Source organism: Barbatula barbatula, assembly GCF_947034865.1.
Source record: "Barbatula barbatula genome assembly, chromosome: 24".
Classification (NCBI taxonomy): domain Eukaryota; kingdom Metazoa; phylum Chordata; class Actinopteri; order Cypriniformes; family Nemacheilidae; genus Barbatula; species Barbatula barbatula.
In genome coordinates, this window is record NC_136787.1 from 11,183,841 (window position 1) to 11,206,337 (window position 22,497).

The 22,497-nt window shown below is 37.4% G+C and overlaps 1 protein-coding gene across 2 annotated transcripts; it reads left to right on the forward strand.

Annotated features, from left to right (window-relative positions):
• Nucleotides 1-895: 895 nt before the first annotated feature.
• Nucleotides 896-21,289, forward strand: slc7a1a (solute carrier family 7 member 1a). 2 transcript variants are annotated; one of them, XM_079448566.1, is made up of 13 exons: nt 896-1,076; nt 4,643-4,707; nt 9,450-9,956; nt 10,043-10,201; nt 10,520-10,688; nt 10,952-11,085; nt 12,339-12,561; nt 15,426-15,565; nt 17,515-17,617; nt 17,724-17,929; nt 18,173-18,324; nt 18,791-18,899; nt 19,061-21,289. In XM_079448566.1, exons 3-13 carry the CDS (start codon nt 9,587-9,589, stop codon nt 19,249-19,251), a joined length of 1,956 nt encoding a protein of 651 aa, XP_079304692.1. In that variant the 5' UTR covers nt 896-1,076; nt 4,643-4,707; nt 9,450-9,586; the 3' UTR covers nt 19,252-21,289. The 2 variants fall into 2 exon arrangements, with proteins under 2 accessions (XP_079304692.1, XP_079304693.1); XM_079448567.1 differs by lacking the exon at nt 15,426-15,565 and adding an exon at nt 15,902-16,038 and having other exon boundaries at nt 913-1,076.
• The last annotated feature ends 1,208 nt before the right edge of the window (nt 21,290-22,497 follow it).

Sequence of the window (22,497 nt, forward strand, 5' to 3'; positions counted from 1 at the left end):
ACTGTATATTTCCAGGTATAAAGCCAAATTGAATGTAAAATACACAAACACATATGATACCGAAAATGCACATGTAAATATTTACTTATATTTGTACATGCAGTTTGCATATAAAACACTTTCTAGTCGTGAACATTTTTACATAATGCATTAATAGGATCTAACAGCGAACAATAGGTTACAGCATTTATTCATCTTTATTAATGTTAGTTGATGCCAATACAATTCATATTTTTACTGTGCATTAGTAAATGCTGAAAAAACATACGATTATTAAAGGCTGTATAGGGATTATTTTTGTCAGTTCATGTTAGATAATTAACTAATGTTTACAAATACAACTTTCTTGTAAAGTGTTTAAGGGACAGTTCATGGAAAAAATAGAAACATCTATTACCATTTACACACTCAAGTTGTTCCAAACCTGTGTAAACTGTGTTGTTGTGCTGAACACAAAGATATTTGGAAGATTGTTTGAAAACTAAACAGTTCTGGTGCACTGTTGACATCCGTAAAAACAGAAAAGTCAATGGTACCCCAGAACTGTTTAGTGTCTTCTTATGTGTTCAGGGTGAGAAAATGAAGACATAGTTTTCACTTTATCCCTTTAACAATTTTCCACCTGGATTTTATCCTAAGGGAGAGCAAGGCGTTTGTATGTAAAGTGTCACTAAACGGGTTTTAAGCCATAGGTCCTTCTTAAAAAGAGAGCAAAGCCTTCAAGAAATGTGATTTTGGATGCTGGTGGTCCTCTTATCCACGAATTGCTCTTTTCACACGTTTTATTGTCATATTCCATGTGTTGTGCGATGCAGATTTGTAGTCCACTCTCACTTTGTCAATCGTGTAACCTCAAATCTGAAGTCTGAAAGTCAGGCGGAGCATTACAGACTTGACTGAAACCCGATCCACGCACCTACACATCACACATGACCGCACACACAACACCTGTCAGGAGATTCAGCCCACAACCTCCCGAAAGCGTCAGTCGCTGCACGCATCTATCTGAGGAAGTTTTCCTACAGTAAGAGTATCACTGGATCTACTGCATCCCGCTCGCAGCCATCAGCTGAAAGGTAAGACCAACATCAACTCTTGTCGAAGCTTTGTTTTAAACCTAAGTGCATTGTTTTTCTATTGTGCGATAGCAACTTAAAGGTCCCGGTTCGATTCTAGGATCGCGCAAACTAGTGAACCGTAAATATCCAATGCACTTTGGATAAAAACGCAAACGCTTGTTTGTCTTTTTAAAGCGCGAGCGAGCAGGCGGCACATGTGCTCGGTTAACGGGGCAGGAAAACGAGGACGGGGCGCACGGGGTCTCCTCCGGATTTGTTGTGATCGCGGAATTAAATAGCGTAGAGTTGCTTTTCAAGTGTTTAAAACGATTTTAGGGTTTGTTTATGACGTTAAGAGTCGCGAGAGGCGCGATTTCAGTGCGTCGGGTCGCGTTGAGCTCTGGCGCGGGCGTTACGGGCGTGTGTTTTGACCACTTTTGAGTGTGTTATGAGTACTCTCTGTCCTCTTTTGCATGGCTGTATAGACAGTGCATTTATATACTACTGTATGTCGTATTAATACTACGTGCTATGTTTGTTTGCATCTAATATTATTAAAATATGTATTTAATTATACACACAACTATGTACTTTGTATATTAACTGCTTGTTGCTTAAGCTTTTAGGTTTTTTTTACAGGCATTCATCAGGTAAATGTATTTATAAATAAGCCAGAGTCCCTCTCTCTCCTAGTAACGTTATCTAGGCTAGTGATCTAAAAGAGACTTCATGTCATAAGAGCTGTAGAGACTTGTTAAAGACTTTTATTACCAGCGCTCAAAATAGTGAAAGATTTTCAGGCAAGACTGAAGCCTGTTATGTAATTTATATTAGATGTGTCTTAGTTTTGTATCTTAATTGATAAAGTAAAAGAGACTGTATATGTAAATGAAATTCCTCGATCGTTCATTGCAAAACAAAGCCCTGTTCCATCAACACTGACCGTCTTTTCTGGAACGCAAGTTATATTATAAAGTGTATTTATATATAAACAATGCAGGTGCTTTACCACCAGGAATCCTTTTCTGTTGAATGGGGCCAGTCGGGGCGTCTTTCTCCTGTAAATGTATGTGAGCTGTCCCTTCTTTAGACCGGGTGGGTTTTGAAACGAAGGGCACTTTAATGCTCGAGATTGTTTTGGTTAATCCTGCTTGTAGGATTCATCGATTTAACTGTTTTTGGATGAACCTTTTTGACGGACACACGTTGTTTCGTGTTGATCGCAGTTGCTTGTGTCATACAGAACAGGTCTGATGATCCTGGATGGTTTATGTTGTTATGTTGTGCGTTTGCCATCTGATTTAGATCTCAATCTAAATCCGCCTCCCGTGCTAAAATTATTTTGTATGTGGGTGTGTGTTTGTTAATGCATCCTACCCCTCCTTGCTGGTCCATGTAATAATATTATTATAGTCCTGTACAGACCTTGCGATTGTCCTTTATTTGATGGTGGTTTCTGTGGTTAACCAACTTACCACCAGTTTTAGATTTGTTTACATCAAACCCCAAAATAATCACATAAGTCTCGCACTGTAGAAGCATATTGGTATGCACAAATATGCATTGTTCATTGGGCGAAACCATAGGGTGTTTAAAATAGAAAGATGTGTTTTTGTTATTTACCTTTTATTGTGATTCTTGACTTGCCTCAAAATGATAAAATTGAGCCATATGCATGGATGTTTGACCCCAATGTATAAAATGTGTCACATATAATAAGTGACAACCCAACTATAGCTTAAATAAACCTCCATTGTTTATAAGTGATAGCTTAACGGTTTCAAGCCTGAACTGTTGAACACCATGGGGATATTCCAGAAAACTGGTTATGTGACATACCCGGGTAACTGTAAATTAGCTGATAACCTCAACGTTCGGTTCCAAAAATGGAGATAAGTTTCAGGGTATGTATGTAACCATAGCAACATACTCTCTGAAGATAACCTGCTCCGGACCTTTAAAAAATAAAAAAATCTTTATTTGATGCATTGGGTCAAATATAGGGTTTGAGAGGTAGATTTAAAACTCAAAGGTTGCAAGTTTGATTCCTGGGCCGGCAGGTTTACAAGGCTTTATACGGTTACCCCAGTGGGATCACATATGGCATGCTGTTCAGATATTTCAATTCTTATTATACATTTAAATCTATTTACATAAAGTAATTTTCCTTAATTCCTTAAAACATTTTTTTACAGAATAATCCGGCAGAAAATCACCAGTACATTTTCCTTCATTTCACGGACATTTCCGTTAATGCAATGCAGTTAACCAACTGTAAAAATGAATACAGAAAATTCCTTCATATCAATACAGTATACTGTGTCCTATTGTTTTCAGATTTATTTTCAGTGTAGGTATATATTAATGGAAATAAATGGCTGCCTGGCAGTGAAGGCCAGTTTGGGTAACTATCATCTGCTGTGTGATTTATTAAGATCCATCACAAGGTTTATAATCCATTATTAATGCTTATAAACTATTACTTACTTGAACTCCTTTTTGATTTTTGCTAATTGAGCAAAGCTGATAGATGAGCCAAGAAAAATGTCAGTCATATTACTCTCTCTGTACATGGATTTATTGTGAAAATCACAATATGCACAGTCCAGGATTAGTGTCAATCCAAACAGAAAGTTATTTTACGTTTGGATTTACACTGTGGGGAGTTTGTGTTTTTGGGAAGGTCAATGGCCATTCCACAGGTGTTAAACTGGCTCTATTCCGACAATAGACTGCTAAAACCCGTCTGTCCTGTGTGCTGTCCTTTCTGAATTGTCAAGAAGAAAATAGATTTAAACCAATCTGGTTTGAGGCAATTATTGATGTATGCATTGAGTGTATTGTTTTACGTCTTTGTTTACAATAGCAAAACTTTGTAATGTCAATGTAAATCCTGGTCATGGAATCCTGTGTTGACATTTCCTATTAAAAATGTAGGTTTGGGCTGGCTGTTTGACTGAATAGCCAATAGTAAATCTGTTTAGATCACATTGGGGGTGGAAGGTTTCTATAGTGTTTGAATACATATCTGTGTGGTTAAAGATGAGTCATCAATATTTTTGGTCTGTTTTCCAGTAAAGGATAGATCTGTATTCTGTAAAAGTGTAAAGGAGTACAGTTATAAAAGGGGTAACAATAAACTCGTCTCACGATTTAATGTTAGAATGTTAATGATACACAACAATTAAAATCGCAATATTTTGAAAAATGAAAATGTTAAAAGGAAACTGAAACATGAAACGGAATTTTAACTCGAAGACTACACCTAAAGTACTAAACTAAATCCTAACATTGAACTTCTTAAAGCAGTGAAAAATTGAATATTATGTGATGGGTTAACCATTGGGATTTTAAAGAACTTTAAACTGATTTCATAGTAATAAAATCTGTGATGCATAGGCTTATATCATGCCATGATATATCTTTAAACCCCTAACATAAATAGCCAGTGTTTAAGTTTGACCAAAAATCACGAAATTCTAAGAAAAACAATCTATAGGAGTTGTTGTTTCTCGCAAAAGCTTGTGACACCTTGGCATGCTTGTGGTTTTGTTCGTAACTTGTTTTTGCCATCTTGTTTACAGTTGTACCAATAGAGGTCTGACAGTGGGGGTATTGTCACACCAGCAACTGGCCTCACACGTCTTAAGTAAGTTTTTTACATTTCTTCCTAATACCATAATCCATGAATGTTTGTCACATTCTAACATGTTCCAAAAACGGTCAGCAGTCACAAGTTTATGGGCGAAGAACACCGCCTTAAAACCGCCAGGTACATTGTACCCACTGTAAACGTGCTGCAGTTGAACAGACTTTGGCAAAAACACGTCAACAAAACGTGTCCATTTTCTTTCTGGATAGAGTCCTTGATCTGATTTTCTATTCAAACACTGTTTCTGGAAGCATCTTGTCATGCAGTTATGATACACTAAACGCTGTGATGTCAGAATCTGTATTGATAGTGTAGGTTCAGTTTCTCTGGTGTAATATTTCACAGTTCACATGCTGGTATAATTTCATTGCAGTAATGAACTGTTTATTAAAGGGAAAATATAGGGATAAGAAAGTAAAACCACAGATGAGACTGAGATCAATTTAATATCTAAATTGTTTCTCACAAGAGATTTAATGGACAGCAGATGGAAATTTTTGCTCACCCAAAATAAACATTTTGTCATCATTTATTTACCCTCATGTCATTCAAAATGTCTTTCTTCTTGGAAACACAAAAGAAGATATGTCTCGGTGATTTTGTTTTCATACAATGGAAGTCAATGGGGCCAATGTTTTTTGGTTTCCAACATTCCCCAAAATATCTTCTTTTGTGTTCATACATTTCTTCTGAGAAAGAGACCCAGTAATCTCACATACATCTCCATTGGAGTTTCAAAAGATATCTCAACAATGCCGCAAAATAAGTTAACTTTACAAAGTCTGAAATCAAAAGTCTATATTGTAGAAGATTTCAATATGATTTCTCATCAAATCTACCCACACCAAAATTGCGTAATCTACATTCATTTTACAGCTCTATATACTAAAGTATTGTATTATTTGTTTACATTTTTGTAATTCTCCTAAGCAATTTAGAAACATCTGAGACTATGCTGATGCTTAAATGAAACATAACTGAGAACTCCATCAAATCTCATGAGCTAAGAAAGAAACCTCTGAGCTGAAAGTTCTCATCTAGGCAAGCGTCCCTGAGCTTAATCTTTACTCGTCGGTACCATAAGCATAACAGAAAGCTGTGCAACTATTGGCGCCACCGACCACACCCCCACTCTGCCCACCTGCTTAATTTAGACAGATACACGGCATGTGCGTGTCTATGGTCACCTCACTCGTGAAAGCCAGCGTGCCTGAACGAGCTGGATTGCGAAGATGATGCCAACCCTAACCTTGCTCAACCATATTGGCAGAAGCTATTGGGATTTATTTAGATGTGATTTTTCCACGTCAAACATGAGTACATACCTGGCTGGCACTTGAGTGATGTCCTCAGAGAGGAAAATTTATTTATGTTCACTTTCACATCTGAGGAGTATCTTTAGTTTTTTCATAATTTGATAGTTAACTTTGTACATGAAGTTGCATATGAGAAATAAAATCTGATGGAAATGGCTGTAGTTCAGATAATTTGGTGATCTTTTAAAATAGTTCACTATATTTATTATTTTCTGCAATGTTTCACTTTCAACTTAGTTATATTATTGAGTTGTTGTTCTGAAAGAGTAGTTAACGGAATTTACTTGAAACTGTGATTTAGCAATCATTTCTCCATCACATGTGAATGTTAAAACCATTTGTGGTCTTGCCGTGTACCGCATCATGGAAGAGAGACCTCTCAACACGTCTTGCGTCACTCCAGTAGAGCGGTTCAGACCAGCTCACTAACCAGAATTCACAGAATGCTGGGATATCTGAATGAGGTCCAACTGGCGAGCTTGTGGTTAGATTACGTATGACTTTGATTAACCTTTGGAAATGAATCAAAGATGGGAATCATTTCAGAAGTTACCAGACTTTTCCAGGTAAGAAGAATCCCTTTGGTACCACATTTAACTTGTATGCGACTTGATTTACGTTTTAATTCAAATTATTTAATGAATCCTTTTTTTTCAAAGATAGTGTAACAAGTTCAATGAAAGGAAGGAAGGAGGCGGGAACCGGCGAACATAAAACAACTTTTAATTAATAAATAAAAACTTAAATAGACAGCCGGCAGCCCCCTCACGGTCGAATGCCGGCAACACACACAAACCACAACTAAAAGCCAGGCCCGGTCCTCTCTCACTGACGGTCCTGTCGCTCGTCTTCTTATGCTCCCGATCTCCTCCGTGATACGAGACCGGTGCGCGTACAGCTGACGCTCCTTATCACTCATGCCTCGATTCCTGGCTCTCGTCCCGCCTACCTCACTACATATAGTAATCTCTATAAATCATCTCTTGATAATACACATCATCTCACAAAAGACCCTTGCAGGCAAGATGTTACGGCATTATGTAGACATTTTCACGCAAAGTGACTTTCCAGGAATACAGAAAGTCATTTTGTCAGCTTGTGTGGGAACTCACGATCATTTTTGTGTAGTTAGTACACATGCAGCTTTAATTTAATGACCTCATAATAACTGAGAAAATGCATGGAAAATATTTTTCGAAATGAGGTCAAACCAGTCGCAAAAGATTCAGATATACATATACTTTTATAAGGTCTTTATAACTTGCTGTCTACTAATTTCCTTTGAACATGCTTTCTTTATGTATGTGTTGGGAATTATGAGAAAAGCATGTGTTTACAGTTTCAGCAACAGGTTTGTTCCAGTGAGGCCCTCATGCCATTCTTGTGTGATTTAGATGTCAACAGTTGAACGTGCAGCGCTGCTCGTGTGACTCTGTGAACTTGCTTCCATATGTGTTTGCATTGTGTGATCCATGTTTGAGATCTAAGACATCCGATAGCCCCCTTAGCACCATGGGAGAAGAAGAAAAGGTCGTCACCTCCTCGTCTGTGGAACTTTCCATTTAAGTGTGGCATGGCAGGAAGTGCGTTCCCTGTGCTGTTTAGAGGGGAACTGGGAAAGTAAACTGGGCCATGAATTACAGCAAGAACTTAATTTATGTGCTTCCACACAGTGTGCAGAAGAGTAGCTTCTAGACGAACACGCTAGTCATAATTGTTAAGCTACAATACATTTTCTAACGAAAATATGTATTTCATATGTATTTCTTAAGTCATATGAACAAGGATAACAGAAGTGAAATCTTTACAACTTCAGTAACTGTCCTTTTATTTTAAACATATTTTCATTAGTGAACTGAAATAAAATGAACTGGTTTCCTACGTATTTAACTCATTTGAACACAAACTTTTTTTCTTAACGCTGAATTATGTAATCCATTACACCAAACACTAATATTTACTCGTCACATATTCTTCAAATGTATTTTTGATGTTCTAAAATGAATCCAGAATGTGCTACATAGTATCTGCAGTACAATCTCAATAGGCAATAATATTAGTTGCTTCACTCTTAGAAAGATTTATTATTACCAGTGTAACAACTTGGAGCCTTTGAATATACGCCGTTCTCCCACAGCCTGCGAACACCACACCCTCTCATTCTATAGCAATGGGGAACATTCAGATTCAAATTCATACGTCGACGTCCAAAAAGGAGAAGCACTTCAGGCTATCCGTTCAGGGTACATTAACAAATATGAAAAAATGCAAAGTGCAATCTTGCACTTAATAGACGCACTTAACAATGCTCACCCGTACTGCTGTCGGTTTGCCGAAATTGTTACGTTTTCTTACTTTTACCATTACTCTTACTATTACTTTGTGAAAAATCCCCTTAGTGCAATGAGAGAGGAAGTGACCTAGCTGGCTGAGATTCTAGCGGAAGTACGGCATCATCCCGTGTGCATGTACCCCACTGCATGTATTTTTGCCTTTCGGGTTTTGCTCTGGATTACGCAACACGTCAGTTTGTGTGTGTGTGTGTGTGTGTGTGTGAGCATGATAGATTGGCCTCCCGAGTGGGCCTCTCCAACTCTGCCACCAGTCACACTTTATGGATTTCTGTTGCTCAACAGTTGGGAAAAGCTTGCAGTGTTTTAAAAGAGAACTGGAGACTGATTCATGACAGGGAAGTTGTTGGATACTGCCGCCCATTTGTACGTACATTAGAGAACAAGGACTGTTTTCAGTCTTGTCCTTTGGGAATCGCAATGTGGTTTTCATTCAAGAGTGTTTCGGTTGAGGTTTAGAATACAGTCCTGTTTTCTCATGGATTGTTTTATCCTTAGACTCAGTAAATCAGTGCTCTCTCTATTTTCAGTTCTACCGGGTAACTCTCATCCTCTCTACAAATATGGTGTTTTGTGTCGTAAAGCTGAAGGAAACATTTTTGACATGCCTTAACACATAACCTGTCTAGAGGAAAATGCCTTGCCATATGACTGGTATAGTGTGCAGATTCATCCGTTGAAAGGACTTTTGTGAATAAATTACAAATAAAGGCTCAATAAATGTCTTATCTGACAGATGTTTGGACATTATTTCAGTGTTATTTTAAATGTTACACAATCATTTTGCAATGTTCTTAGTAGTAAGACTTTTGTTCATGACCAGGAAATTTGATTATAGTAAATAGACTCTCATATACCTTCAAACATATTTGGCTTTTTTATTTTTATATTCTTATTCTGACAGTAAAATGTGACTAGGGGTTGTCGAGCTCCAAAAACACTGAAAAGCAGAACAAATGTGAAAACAGAATTTACATTTTGGTTTGAACTATTCCTTTAATTTTCATTTCATCCGCAACTTACAAACTGTCATGTCTTTCCTAAAAACCCTAACCTTGTCTTCCTCTTTCAGACGAACTACATTTCCAGCCAACATTGTGAACAGTGTGAACCCTCCACATTGGTGTGTGCGAGGGATAGAAATTGACTGAGAAAAGCACAGAAGAAAAATAGGTGCACAAAACAGCCTCGCGTCATATCAAGCCGACAATGGTTTTAAAGAAACTTCTGAGTTTGGGCAAGCAGCTGCTGAGAGTGAAGGTTGTGAATTGCAACTCAGAAGAATCAAGGCTTTCTCGATGTCTGAACACTTTTGATCTGGTGGCCCTCGGCGTGGGCAGCACCCTGGGGGCCGGGGTGTACGTCCTCGCCGGAGCAGTCGCTCGAGAAAATGCCGGACCGGCTATCGTTCTGTCGTTTCTCATCGCAGCTCTTGCATCGGTGCTTGCTGGCCTGTGCTATGCAGAGTTTGGGGCGAGAGTGCCCAAAACAGGCTCAGCGTATCTGTACAGCTACGTCACCGTGGGGGAATTATGGGCGTTTATAACTGGCTGGAACCTGATACTTTCATATGTTATAGGTAAGATAACACACTGAGGAGTTTATGTTAAGTTTATATATAGTGTCAACTTTTACGCAATGGTACAATCTTTCAAATGGTTTCAGGTACCTCAAGTGTCGCCCGTGCTTGGAGTGCCACATTTGATGAGCTGATTGGAAAACATATTGAGAGTTTCTGCCGTCAGTACATGAGCATGAACGCCCCAGGCCTTCTGGCCGAGTACCCAGATATGTTTGCTGTTTTGATCATCCTCACTTTGACAGGTAAAGCATCTTATAAAACAAATTCTGTGCTACAAACCCCTGGAGATTTAACCCTAGTTATATTTCATTTTTCTATGAACTTTGGAAAGTTTGATCTCTATTGATCACACCTGTAGAAGACAGCCAAAATGCAAAAAATAATACAATTCATTTCTAAAGCATATAGTTTATATATTCATATAGTTTCATGCAATATTGTGTACAAACAATTGATCATGACGTACTTATTCTGAAAGAGACAAAAGGTGTAAAAATTTAGCAGTCATTTGTGTTGACGTTTGCTCCGTAGTGTTTTGAACTACATTTTGTTTGCTGTAGGCCTGCTGGCCTTCGGAGTTAAGGAGTCGGCCATGGTCAATAAAGTGTTCACCTGCATCAACGTTCTGGTACTGCTTTTTATGGTGATATCTGGACTGGTCAAAGGAACGCTGAAGAACTGGAGACTGAACCCTGATGAGATTCGTAATGGAACCAATTCCAGTCTTAAGTGAGTTACATTTCTGGAAATTGATCTTGGAAATGAGAATTCTCAAGGTTTATAAGTAAAAGGCAAAAAATGGGCAGGCCCAGAGAGATTCGGGCAATGTTTTGTATTACAATGAGACATCAAGACGTAGATACTGTAAATAAAAAAAGCCTTTCATACATTTAAAAACATTAGCAACACCAAAGAGAACTGCAAAAAGTAATGTTGCATAAATAATATAACTTTCCTTATATAGTTGCTTTATAAAAATCTCTGTTGAATAGTTCCACAGGGCCCGTGTTATCAGAAGAGATTCTTGGAGAGGGAGGTTTTATGCCTTTTGGCTTCACAGGGGTCTTGTCAGGGGCGGCTACCTGCTTTTACGCCTTTGTGGGCTTCGACTGCATCGCCACCACAGGTAACTAAAAACATTTTGAACGTCTTATCTTTAAAATACGTCACTCTTTATAAGGAAACTATCTTTGCAGCAAGGTCAAATATATGATGCATGACCACAAGCATTAGTAATGATGTTAAATTTCATTAAAGGTTGTCTAACAAGTGACAGGGTACAAAACTAGCCCGACAGTAAAACTATTATTTAACCTGCATTTGCGTCAATGTCACATTTGATCAAGGTTGTTTAGAGTGTTTACAACTGGATTCGTTGCATGGACATTCAGTCTACAACATGCCTTTCATGGCGTGTCACTCCCCTGCTTTTCCTCGCATGTGATTGGTTGGAATGTTGCAGGGTTTGTCCGGGCACATCTCTCTCTCCCTCTAGCTGTTGTGAATGTCGAGAAAGAATAAGTCTCTCCCAGAAACCCCCCTCTTATACATGCCGATCAGAGATGTTAGTTTACACACATGTCTGACTGTGCTTTCACTGGCACTGCTGGCAGGAACACACTATACCTCTGTTTTACCCTCATTGCTCCTCAAGGTCAAATCACATTCACGCGTACTGCAACTACAACTTTCACATTCAGGACATGTGATGAACTTAAAATGTATATTTGATGTTAAACAATGCTGACGTGTAGTTTAGAATGCGTTAGGTAATTCTAGTCATGTCATATCTTTTCAGTTAGAAATTATGTTCAGGTTTTCTTAATGTACTGCTTATAGTGTTTAGGTAAAATTATATATTGTTTCAATTTGTTTCGACAATATTTCTCCCTAATTTTAGATAAAACACTGGACGAAATACATGTAGAAATGCAGAATTAATTAACATTTCTCTGGAATGCCTTTATTCCTGTGGCTGTATATAAATACATTGCTTGGTACATATCTTATTTATATAGATCGCCGATAACCAATTCTTCAATTTTTAATTTTGCACAATATTGATTATCCATGTAATTTGATATGATGCAACAAAATTAAGTCCCTTGTCTTTTAAGTCCCTTGTCTTCTAAAATTAAGATTTCTTGTCAATAATTTAAAGAGTTAAACTAGTTTCTTGTAACAAAAATTTTCTCTTAAAAAAAAAAAGACCTGGTTAAAGATGTATCCGTACGGGTTGTCACATGGTCACGCTGTTTTTCTTCCTCCCTGCAAACTATTTTTATCACATTCTTTCCAATTGAGTCCTGTCACCCAACACAATATGCGTCTAATAAATAGTAATATGTCTACATAATAAAATGATAATCCATTTTACAGGTGAGGAGGTGAAAAACCCTCAGCGTGCCATTCCTATCGGAATCGTCGCCTCCCTTCTCATCTGCTTTGTGGCGTATTTTGGAGTGTCTGCTGCCCTCACCATGATGATGCCGTACTACATGCTGGATAAAAACAGCCCCCTGCCTGCGGCCTTTAAGTATGTCGGATGGGAGGGAGCCACTTACGCTGTGGCGGTAGGCTCTCTCTGTGCCCTTTCCACCAGGTAAGCACCAGTCCTGTAAGTCAGGGCTGTAACTTATATTTATTTACAAGCACCATGGTCCAGTCCCGAGCAAATCCACTCCTGGACTTTCCCTGTGGTGCAGGGTTAATTATTTTGGACATGAAACATGAAACATTCCTTGAAAGGAACATATGCTATTACCCACACGGCTGGTTACAGTTTGAGCTCAGTCATTGATAGCACAACCTTTAGGAATTTGTCTTTAACTCGATCGTTCGGTTTTGCTGAACGAACCTTAGCAACCCCACAGAGGTCATCAGAGTACAGTCTGGGACTGGACCCAGTGTTTGTGAAGGTTTGTGTGTGTGTGTGTGTATATTTATCTGTTCATATGAGCCCCATGCTAAAAATATACAGGGAAGTTTGGTGTGCTGAAGTATGAATCTTGTTTCTCAGTTAAAGCCATGAGTGGAGATAAGGCCCCACGGCAGATACTTTTTACCATAAGAGTCATTAAGTTGTAAAAGTCACTATTGCTATTGACGGTTTCAAAGCAACAACATAAACCAACGTTACTGCGCATGCATGCTTTTTTGGCCCAAACTTAACTTCAGGTACACATCTGCAAAGTCCATGTAGAAGAGATTATTGCTGATGACGAGAAATAGAAATAACAAGTAAATAACATTAGCTGGTAAGTTAAAAGTATTATTTTGGGATAAGCATGGCTAAACTTAAATGTGACTTACACGACCCATTAAACAAATTGTATTTTTAAAAATCCTAAACAATAAATTTTTTTATTAATCTTAATATATATGAAATAAAAGGAAGTTAACTTTGGGCCAGGCGCATGCGTCTGATGAAACCGCACAAAGGCACAACCTAGATATGCAGCAGCTAATATCTGTTTACTGTGTTTTATGTCAAATGCATTGAAATACTAATAACTAATAACCAATAGACAGTGTTTTCGGGCATGATCTTCTCCTTTCAACAATGTTTCAATTTTGTTACATACTAATAAAACTTTAGTACTTGCAGAATTGTAACAGACGTGGTGGCATTCTTCTCTTTGGTTTTCATTCGTTTTAACTAAATTGTTATCTGTTTAAAGGTGAAGTGTGTCATTTTTTAAGTTAAGACATGTTCTTCTTTTACACTTTAATACACAGCTTTTCATAGGTAAGGCTCACAAAGCAAGACTTCTGACATTTAGAAATGTAAATTATAATTCAATTTGAAGCTTCTTTTAAACTAAAATTGTTGGCATGTGGATATTACGTTTTGTTGCTTAAAAAATGAACAAGCTTTTATCAAATATTCCCCCTCATGTCATTCCAAACTTGTATGACTTTATGAAGATCACAAAAGACAATCTTTTTTAAGAGTTTCTATAACATTTACCCCATTGACTTCCATTGTATGGACACAAAAGTACTTAGACATTTCTCAAAATATCTTCTTTTGTGTTCTACAGCAGTGAGAGTCAAATACATGTTTTAAATGACATAAGACTGAGTAAGTGCTGAATTTGTATTTTTGGATGAACTGTCCATTTGAGTTTCTACTCATTGTAGCAACCTGCTTTGTGTTGCAACACAAATTCCATGTTGACTGGAAGGACTGACTCCTAAAACTTGCGCATCACCCGCTGATGAAAGTTTACGCGATCGAGAAAGATCTTGCCATTTCTGTGCAGTATGTATTTAAGAGGTCAGCTTCTAAGACACAGGGGGGTGGTGTGGGAAACCTGCTTGAAAACAATCATATTTTTTGCAAATCTGTTCGATAAGGCCAATGCTACAAAAATTACACCCTTCACCTTTAAAATCATAATTTCACAATCTTTCACAGTGCCAAGAGATTGATTCTTAAGCATCGGTTCACCAGAAAATGTTAAATAGCTGTTCATTTACTCATCCTCTAAGCATCCAAGATTTAGGCCATGTTATTTCTTCAGTAGAGCAGTAAAGATTTTTACCATAAATGAATTTGCTTAATGGTCCAGCGTATAAAATGTAGCGACATCTAGTGGTGAGGTGTCCACCAACGGCTCACTCCATCCCTCACTCCTCCCTTTCAGAGCACTGGCTGGCACAGGACTAAGATGTCGTCACATTTTTGCTATCTGTTTAGGGCTACTGTTGAAACAAGATGACGAATTCCATGTAAGGGACCCCCGGTGTATGTAGTAGATATAAATAGCTCTTTCTAAGATAATAAAAGCACATCGCTTCATTATCTTATGGTTTATACACCTGCATTTCTGTCAATAGATACTCCAGAGAATACACATTGGACCTTTAACGAGAACAAAATATGTCTTTATGGGCAACAGGGCAACATTTGTTATTTGCATTTTATGAATTCCCATTTTGCCTAAAAATCTTTGTTTCTCAAGTTAAACAGATTTAGATTACAATGTTCCCTACATCTTGGATGATCTAAGGGTAGTAAAGGAATAGCAAATTTTCATTTGCCGGTGAACTAACACCATATGCTCTTGCAAATCGAAAATCAATGTGCGTTTCTACAAATCCTTATTTCCTGCTGATATAATGAAACTCCTGATAAATGCAAGGTTTGTGGCATGTGTACGAGTGCCTTTAACCATATAGAGCTGTTCATTCATGACGTCAATTGAAGTGAAGATTAACCTGAAGGGTCTGGAAACTCCTAATGGGTTTTGAACCAGGGAATTCAACTGCAGGCCCTATTTGACTCATAAATGTCCAACTACTTTTCTAAAACCCATTAGATGTTTCAATCAGATATTTTGAATTGAAGAGCTCTATAATCCGAATGTTATCAAGCCTTTCATTATAACACCCCAGCAGCGTGTGAATGCAATCTTGTCTATTTTTTGCATGGCATGGTTTGTTTTTCACCTTTCGTGGCAGCTTGCTTGGCGCCATGTTCCCCATGCCACGTGTCCTCTGGGCAATGGCTACCGATGGCCTGCTCTTCAAATACATGGCTGGAATCAGCGAGAGAACCAAAACACCTCTACACGCCACTGTAACAGCAGGCTTTCTTGCAGGTGAGAACGAATATTATCGCTACTAATATACTGACGTCGCCATTCCGGTAAAGTGCATCCGCCCCCCTGCAGCATGCTTCTGTATTGACGTGCATGCAACAACCGCGTTTATGCCACGCCGAGCTTGTCTGCCCCGGGCCGGGTGCCACGACTAGCCCTCTTCAGCTACGATGGGATTTGTGTAACCAATTTCTTCGTTATTAAACTGGAATGATCCCTTTCTGCCTTTGACACAGTCTCCGGCAACTGTCCAGCTGGTTTATGTGTTCATATCTATTTTCTTGTTTGCTCTCTTCCTTTCTTTGTTGCCTTGCGCAACCATCATTCCATGACTAGTCTTTTGGGGTCCATGTTCCCCCTCCCACGCATAATCTTTGCCATGGCCCGGGACGGTCTGCTCTTCTCATTTCTGGCACGGGTGAGCGAGAGGAAGACGCCCATCGTGTCCACCCTATCCGCCGGGGTCATGTCGGGTAAGAGGAGAGGGCGAGGGAAACGTTTTTTATGGATGTGAAAATGAAAGGTTCACCTCCTTGTTGCTGTTTGAAACATCAGCCTGTACATATGTAAAGGGAGGAGGTTGAAAACTAATTGTTTATAAGACAAACATGGAGAAGTTTGTTTTTCTTCTTTTCATAGTAATTCCAGTAGTTTCCTGGAATAAAACTTGTAAGGCAGAGTTTCTTGTGTTGGAATTATTTGCTTTGTTGTGCAACATGATATTCGTCAGTATTTTCATACTTAAGTCAGTGTGTACAGAATTTTCTTGTGTAAGGATATTTACATTGTAATTGTATATACTGTAGTTTCTGAATGTATCATCCATATCTGCTTTACGCGTATTTAAAATGTAACTACTTTTGCTTTTATAACTTGTTAAGATTATAGCTTGACAAAAAATAGTGAGCTAAAGATTAACCTTTAATACAATTTATCTGTCCACCTCTGGAGGCCAAACGACATTTACATTTAGCAGACGCTTTTATCCAAAGCGACTTATAGAGCGTTCAGGGAGCAATAAAGCAATATGTCATACAAGAGCAATAATAGAAATAGGTGTTAATACCAAGTTACTAGTTTCAACAAAATATTTTATATTGATTTAAAATTGGTTCTCATTTGTCTGTCAAGCATTCACAGAAGAGATGGGTTTTAAGTAGTTTTTTACTAACTAAACTAAGGATTATACTATATATTGTATATACTTTATACTGTATACTAAATTATATTGTAAGAATATAATACTCATGTTTCTACTGTTATGTACTTCATTCCTAATATGTACTTCATTAGTTTAATAATTATTATATAAAAGTGTCTGAACTATTTTTTTATTTTACAGCAGTAGGCATTAAAACATAAATATGATTAATAAATTTTAATATTAGTCAATTTAATTTAACAGTTTATTTGGAAAAACTGGTTTTTCATGTTATGTTTTTTTTTGTTTGTTTTACTGCTGTATTTTGTTTATCAAAACACTCAACAGCAGTTTAATTAATTAAATTGAATATGTTTATCTTTATTGAGATAATATAGTAATCTGTTTTTGCAAATAAACTCTTCAATTGTTATTCATTAATTAATAAAAATGTATATTATTCAATTATTAATAGATATATATTTTTATTATGATCATATATAATTTAATATTCACTTTATGTTTAATACATAAAAAGGTATGTAAAAAGGAAAATGATCAAAGAAGAAAGGGAGGCACAAAATGTAAGAACATTTATGTAGTTGTTTACAAGTTATATGTTATAGATATAATGAGAGAGTAATATGAGTCATGTTGGTCTAAATGGTTCTGCATTAAAATAGGTTATTTCTGTACGGAAACAAATAGCTCAGATTCCTAAATTAGTCATTGTCAATAGTCCAGTATGAAATGTTCCCTCCTAAGAATAGACGTCCGTTACTATAGTTTCTTTTCTGGTCCCATGCAGCTATCATGGCTTTCCTCTTTGATCTAAAGGACTTGGTTGATCTGATGTCTATAGGAACACTTCTGGCCTACACGCTGGTTGCCGCCTGCGTTCTGGTTCTCAGGTCGGCATTTACAATAACTTTCTTTCAAAAGCATACAGTGCCTTGAAACGAATGCATTTAAATTGCCCATTTCCAACATGACCATTGAAATCATTTTGTTGTGCAGGTACCAGCCGGAGCATTTCGGTCAGATGTATCATGTAGCGAACACACAGGACGAGATGGAGATGAGCGAGTCCATAAGTACACCTAGTTTAGGGATTTTACCCGGCATAGAGGAGCGTTTCAGCTTCAGAAACTTGATGTTCCCAGACGCCACAGAACCATCCAACCTGTCCGGCTTCACGGTTAAAGTCTGTGCGAGTCTCCTTGGTATGAAACACTGTGATCTGGCTAAAAAACTCTTGTTTTAGATTCTGGTGACGAGTCACGTTTATAAATGTAATATGTGCACCAAAGATGCATGTGCATCATTTGGTATTAAATTGATTTATGTTGGTGATTAGGATTTTAATTTAAGGAAATAGAATGAAAAAAAATTATATTCACAGAATCACTTGCTAAATATTGGTATATCCAGGGTAGATGTTGTTCATGTTTTCTGTTTTTTTCCAGGTGTTCTGATTCTTACCTTCAGCATGTTAGCTGTTCTGGGAGGGGCTGTAGTGTGGAATATAGTCTCTCTTGCTGTGCTGTTCAGTCTGTGTCTCAGTCTTACGTTTATCATCTGGAGACAACCGGAGAGTAAAACCAAGCTGTCTTTTAAGGTTAGACCCCCGGCGTTAACGCTTGTAACTTGACCTCTAACAAAATACCAGGATGTAGAGACCCCCATTAAATCATAATAATAATAAATGATAATAAACAAGCGTAAATTAAGAGTTTGTTTCATTTCAAACCCACAGGCCTTAATCTGATGTTGTTTAATAACATAACAAAAGACTGCCAAACAATAGGTATAAAATCTAGAGAACTACCTATACATCGTATGACATCATAAATAGGCTGCCTCCTAAGATACCTTGTTTAAACTAAATTCTAGGCCAGCATCACATGTACCCCTTAAAGGATATTTCACCCAAAACTTAAATTTCTTTCATCATTTATTCACCCTCACGTCATTCAAAATGTATGCATGACTCTTTCTGTGGAACACAAAAGAAGATAGTTTGAGAAATGTCTCTACGGTGAAAAATACCAGCTATTAATATTTTTTACCTTTCTTTTTGACAGGTTCCTTTGCTTCCTTTTATCCCAGTGGTCAGCATGTTTGTAAACGTGTACCTTATGATGCAGCTAGACAGAGGCACCTGGATCAGATTCGCCATCTGGATGTCTATAGGTAAAGCACAGAAACCGACCTAATTTACAGTAATAACAAACACGAGTTACTTGTGAAGATTACAACTGTTCGGTGATTTGAGAGTCATGAATGAGCGTACAAACGAACACTGGCACGTACGCGGTCAATGATTTGTTCCATTATCCCTCTGTTCTCCTCAGGATTTATAATCTACTTTGGGTATGGAATCTGGCACAGCAATGAAGCCGCGCTGGCCCATTCCAGTATTGAGGAGGAACTTGATGTGTACAAACCCACCTGCAGTCTAAACAGGGACTCTGTGACCCCAGAGAAGGAAGCTTTTCTCTGTAATGGACACGAATCGAGGCTGGATGAGGATGGAGATCTTTAAGTGCGTGCAGCAGTGTTACGTTATTTACTAGAACTTCTCATGAAAGCACAAGGATCTGGAGCTCTATGGCTGAAGTAACCTTCTGGTGATGGAGTCTGAGGGGCTCTGTTAAGGGGCACCGGGTGGTTAGAAACAGTATTTTCACTACAAAGGGTTTTGAAATGAATATATGTCGAGCAATCAAACAGTGTTTTAGTTTAATAGCCGCTTCTAGCGAACTTGTGCCTTTTGTCTTATTGAAGCAAAATGCGCGATATCAGTCTTTGAGGGTTTATAAATGTGAACCATGAAAAAGGAAGAAAAAAAATGGATTGAAATCACGCTTTGTGTTTACGCTTTGTGTTTATGCTTCATGTGTAGAACTGTGTTGCGTCTCTGAGGCCCTTTTACATTAGAAACCTCTACTGGCTTGAACTGCCCTAATCCAGAATTGGTAGGTTTTACCGGTTTACCCACACCAGACCTTTAGGTTGAAAGGCCACCTGGTGGTGGGGGAGAAAATTGCAATTGTAGTAAATTGTGTCACAGTGCTGGCTACTGTGTGTTTGTTGCAAATGTAGTCTGCAGAGGAAGTGTTTTAGTCATTTAATGTGTTTGCACATATTGTGTCCACATATATACATAAAGGTGAAGATACGCTAGTATACACAAAGTTATTGGGACGCCCCCTTCTGATAAACTTGTTTATCTATTCCAGCAATTCCAACTAAAAATAAATGTATGCTATGCATACATTTATTTATCATATTAAAGGATTATGATAAATAAATCATAATCCTTTAATATGATATCATATATACAATATCATATTAAAGGATTTTGTTTCCATTGCTCAAGGATTATGCTCATGGAAATGACTAACGTAGTCAAACTTGTTCATTAGAATGAGGCGTCCCAATACGTTTGTCCATATAGTGTATGAAGTGTAAAGATTTGACTAAATAGGGTTAGGCATTTATCATGGGAATGATTAGATGCTTATTTAGAAATATCAGAATTGATTTTAGCATGCAGGTGAACTTGTATATATATATGTAAGTAATACCAAGTGAAGATCTGAAGAACGGAAGATACACAAGATTTCCTATATTCCCACCAGCATGGTTGGCATCTGTCCTAACCAGTCAAGGATCCCTTTTCATCCGTATAATTGCCATAAAACATGTCATCAACCAATCTGATCTCAGGGTTATTTAGGACTATTTTAAAGGTTCAAATAAACAGTACTTCTTGAATTCATATCGACACGTAAGGCTGCACACTTGTGTATGCTCAATGCCTCAATCTGAAAGTCATGATTCTTCACAATGAATATTCTTGTCTGTTTTATTGTGTTTTTATTCCATGCAGTAAATGATTTGTAAATAGCAAAATAATACTCTGGGTTATGCTGAAAGCAAAAAAGTGTACGTTCAGATGTGTAGGTCATGTTTTGGTTACATGGACTTAAATAGATTAAAATGTTTTGTTTTTATGTGTGATTATGTTGCTGAATCTTTGTGTAGAGATGGTGAACCATGTTCATGTGGTTCGTTTGAACTCTCAAAACCTTGTAATTACATACACAAAGCTACAGTAACTTTATGGCTATGCACCTGCACATTCAACAGAGTTACGTAAATAAATGTGCATAAATAATACAATTTCCAATAAAATATATAATCAATTAAAATAAAGAAATGAAATATGTCATATGAATTCATTATACTTATACTGTATAAAGTACTACGTACATATTTTTAGTAGAACACTATACAAGACATGACAATTTATGCGTAGTGAAAATTAAATGCACATGTGTGGTATGCAATTGAGGAGCCATGTGCCTCTGATTTCAATGAGCATTAATGTGAATGAAAAACTGCAAACTCAAAAGATTTGTCAGTTTGTGTGCTTATTTTGGACCAGAATGTGGTGCATCCGGTGTACATAACAGTTCTCCTCCGGACTGGTTTAGCCTGTAGCCTGTCTTTACTGTTAATTACTGTCTATTGTTTTATTGTGTAGCTGTAAATAATAAATGCATTTTGGAATTTGTATTTTTGCACTTTTTTGCATATTTATTTGTAATTAGTACTTTATTAAACTATTTACAGTTAATGTAAAGTAAACCAAATCACTAACAGTTTAGTAGGACTCCATAATATTACTTGGTTTTCTATGTTGCCATGACAACAGCCGGCTGGTGACGGATGCGTTACGCAGTGTGGTGTTCTGCTTGCAGTTCATCGCTGTGGCCTGCAGGGGGCAGCGGTGTTTACAGAGTGAAGGCTAGAGTACCACAACGCAGCATCCTGGACGTGAGAAAGGTGGGCAGGCAGGAGAGAGATGCTGCACTCAAAACAGCGTGCTCGAGCGCCGATCCTTCAGTCGGTCGGTCGGCTGTGGAAGAGAGCAGGTTGGGTAAGGACAGAGACATCTGTGAGGTGAGTGATAATGAACCGGAATAGTTTTCGTGGCTTTTCTGAAATGTGTTGCTGTTCATGCTTCGATCATTTAATATGAATGCGTTTTATCTTGCTTTTTGTTTTTTCAAGACCATTTTGTTGACGATATAAGATCGTTTGGAGAAAACAATCTTAATGGAGACAACACCTAATGGTTATTCGAATTTACATGTAGCCTATTATTTGTATTGAACTTTTTAAGAGATTTTATTAAGAGTGCATAAATCTGTAGGTGTGCAGTTTATATTATAGTAGAAATTGCAAATAGTTTTTGGCAGATTCATTAACCTTTCTATTATCATAGTTTAACAAACAATGTAATGGAAAATAATACTGTTATTATGGTGTAAGACCATGGCAAATTTCTATTTGCTAAGCAGTGTTCCCTGCAAATAAATAACATCTAATATTTAAGAGGAGGCTTTTATACATAAACTATGTGATCAGTTAGGAAATAACAACAAATTAAATAGTTAGGAATGTGGTTTAGATCATTGTTTTTTGTTTAATATTTCCTTCTTCTTTAATTTTCCACATCATGACATTATGTTCATTTGACATATGACAATTGTGGTTGATAAAATAAGGGCAGGTGTAAATTTGTAACGTTTGCATGATGATAGACCGATGGATTGCAAAGAACATAGCTAACATCGACCTTGTTGATGTATTTATCTGTCAATCTAGATAAATAAATGTACTTAATTGTGGGTGTTTATATAAAGATCTAAGGAAACGAAGATTTTGAATAAAAACTAAACTAAAAATACAGCTAACTAACACACATAAACCGTAAACA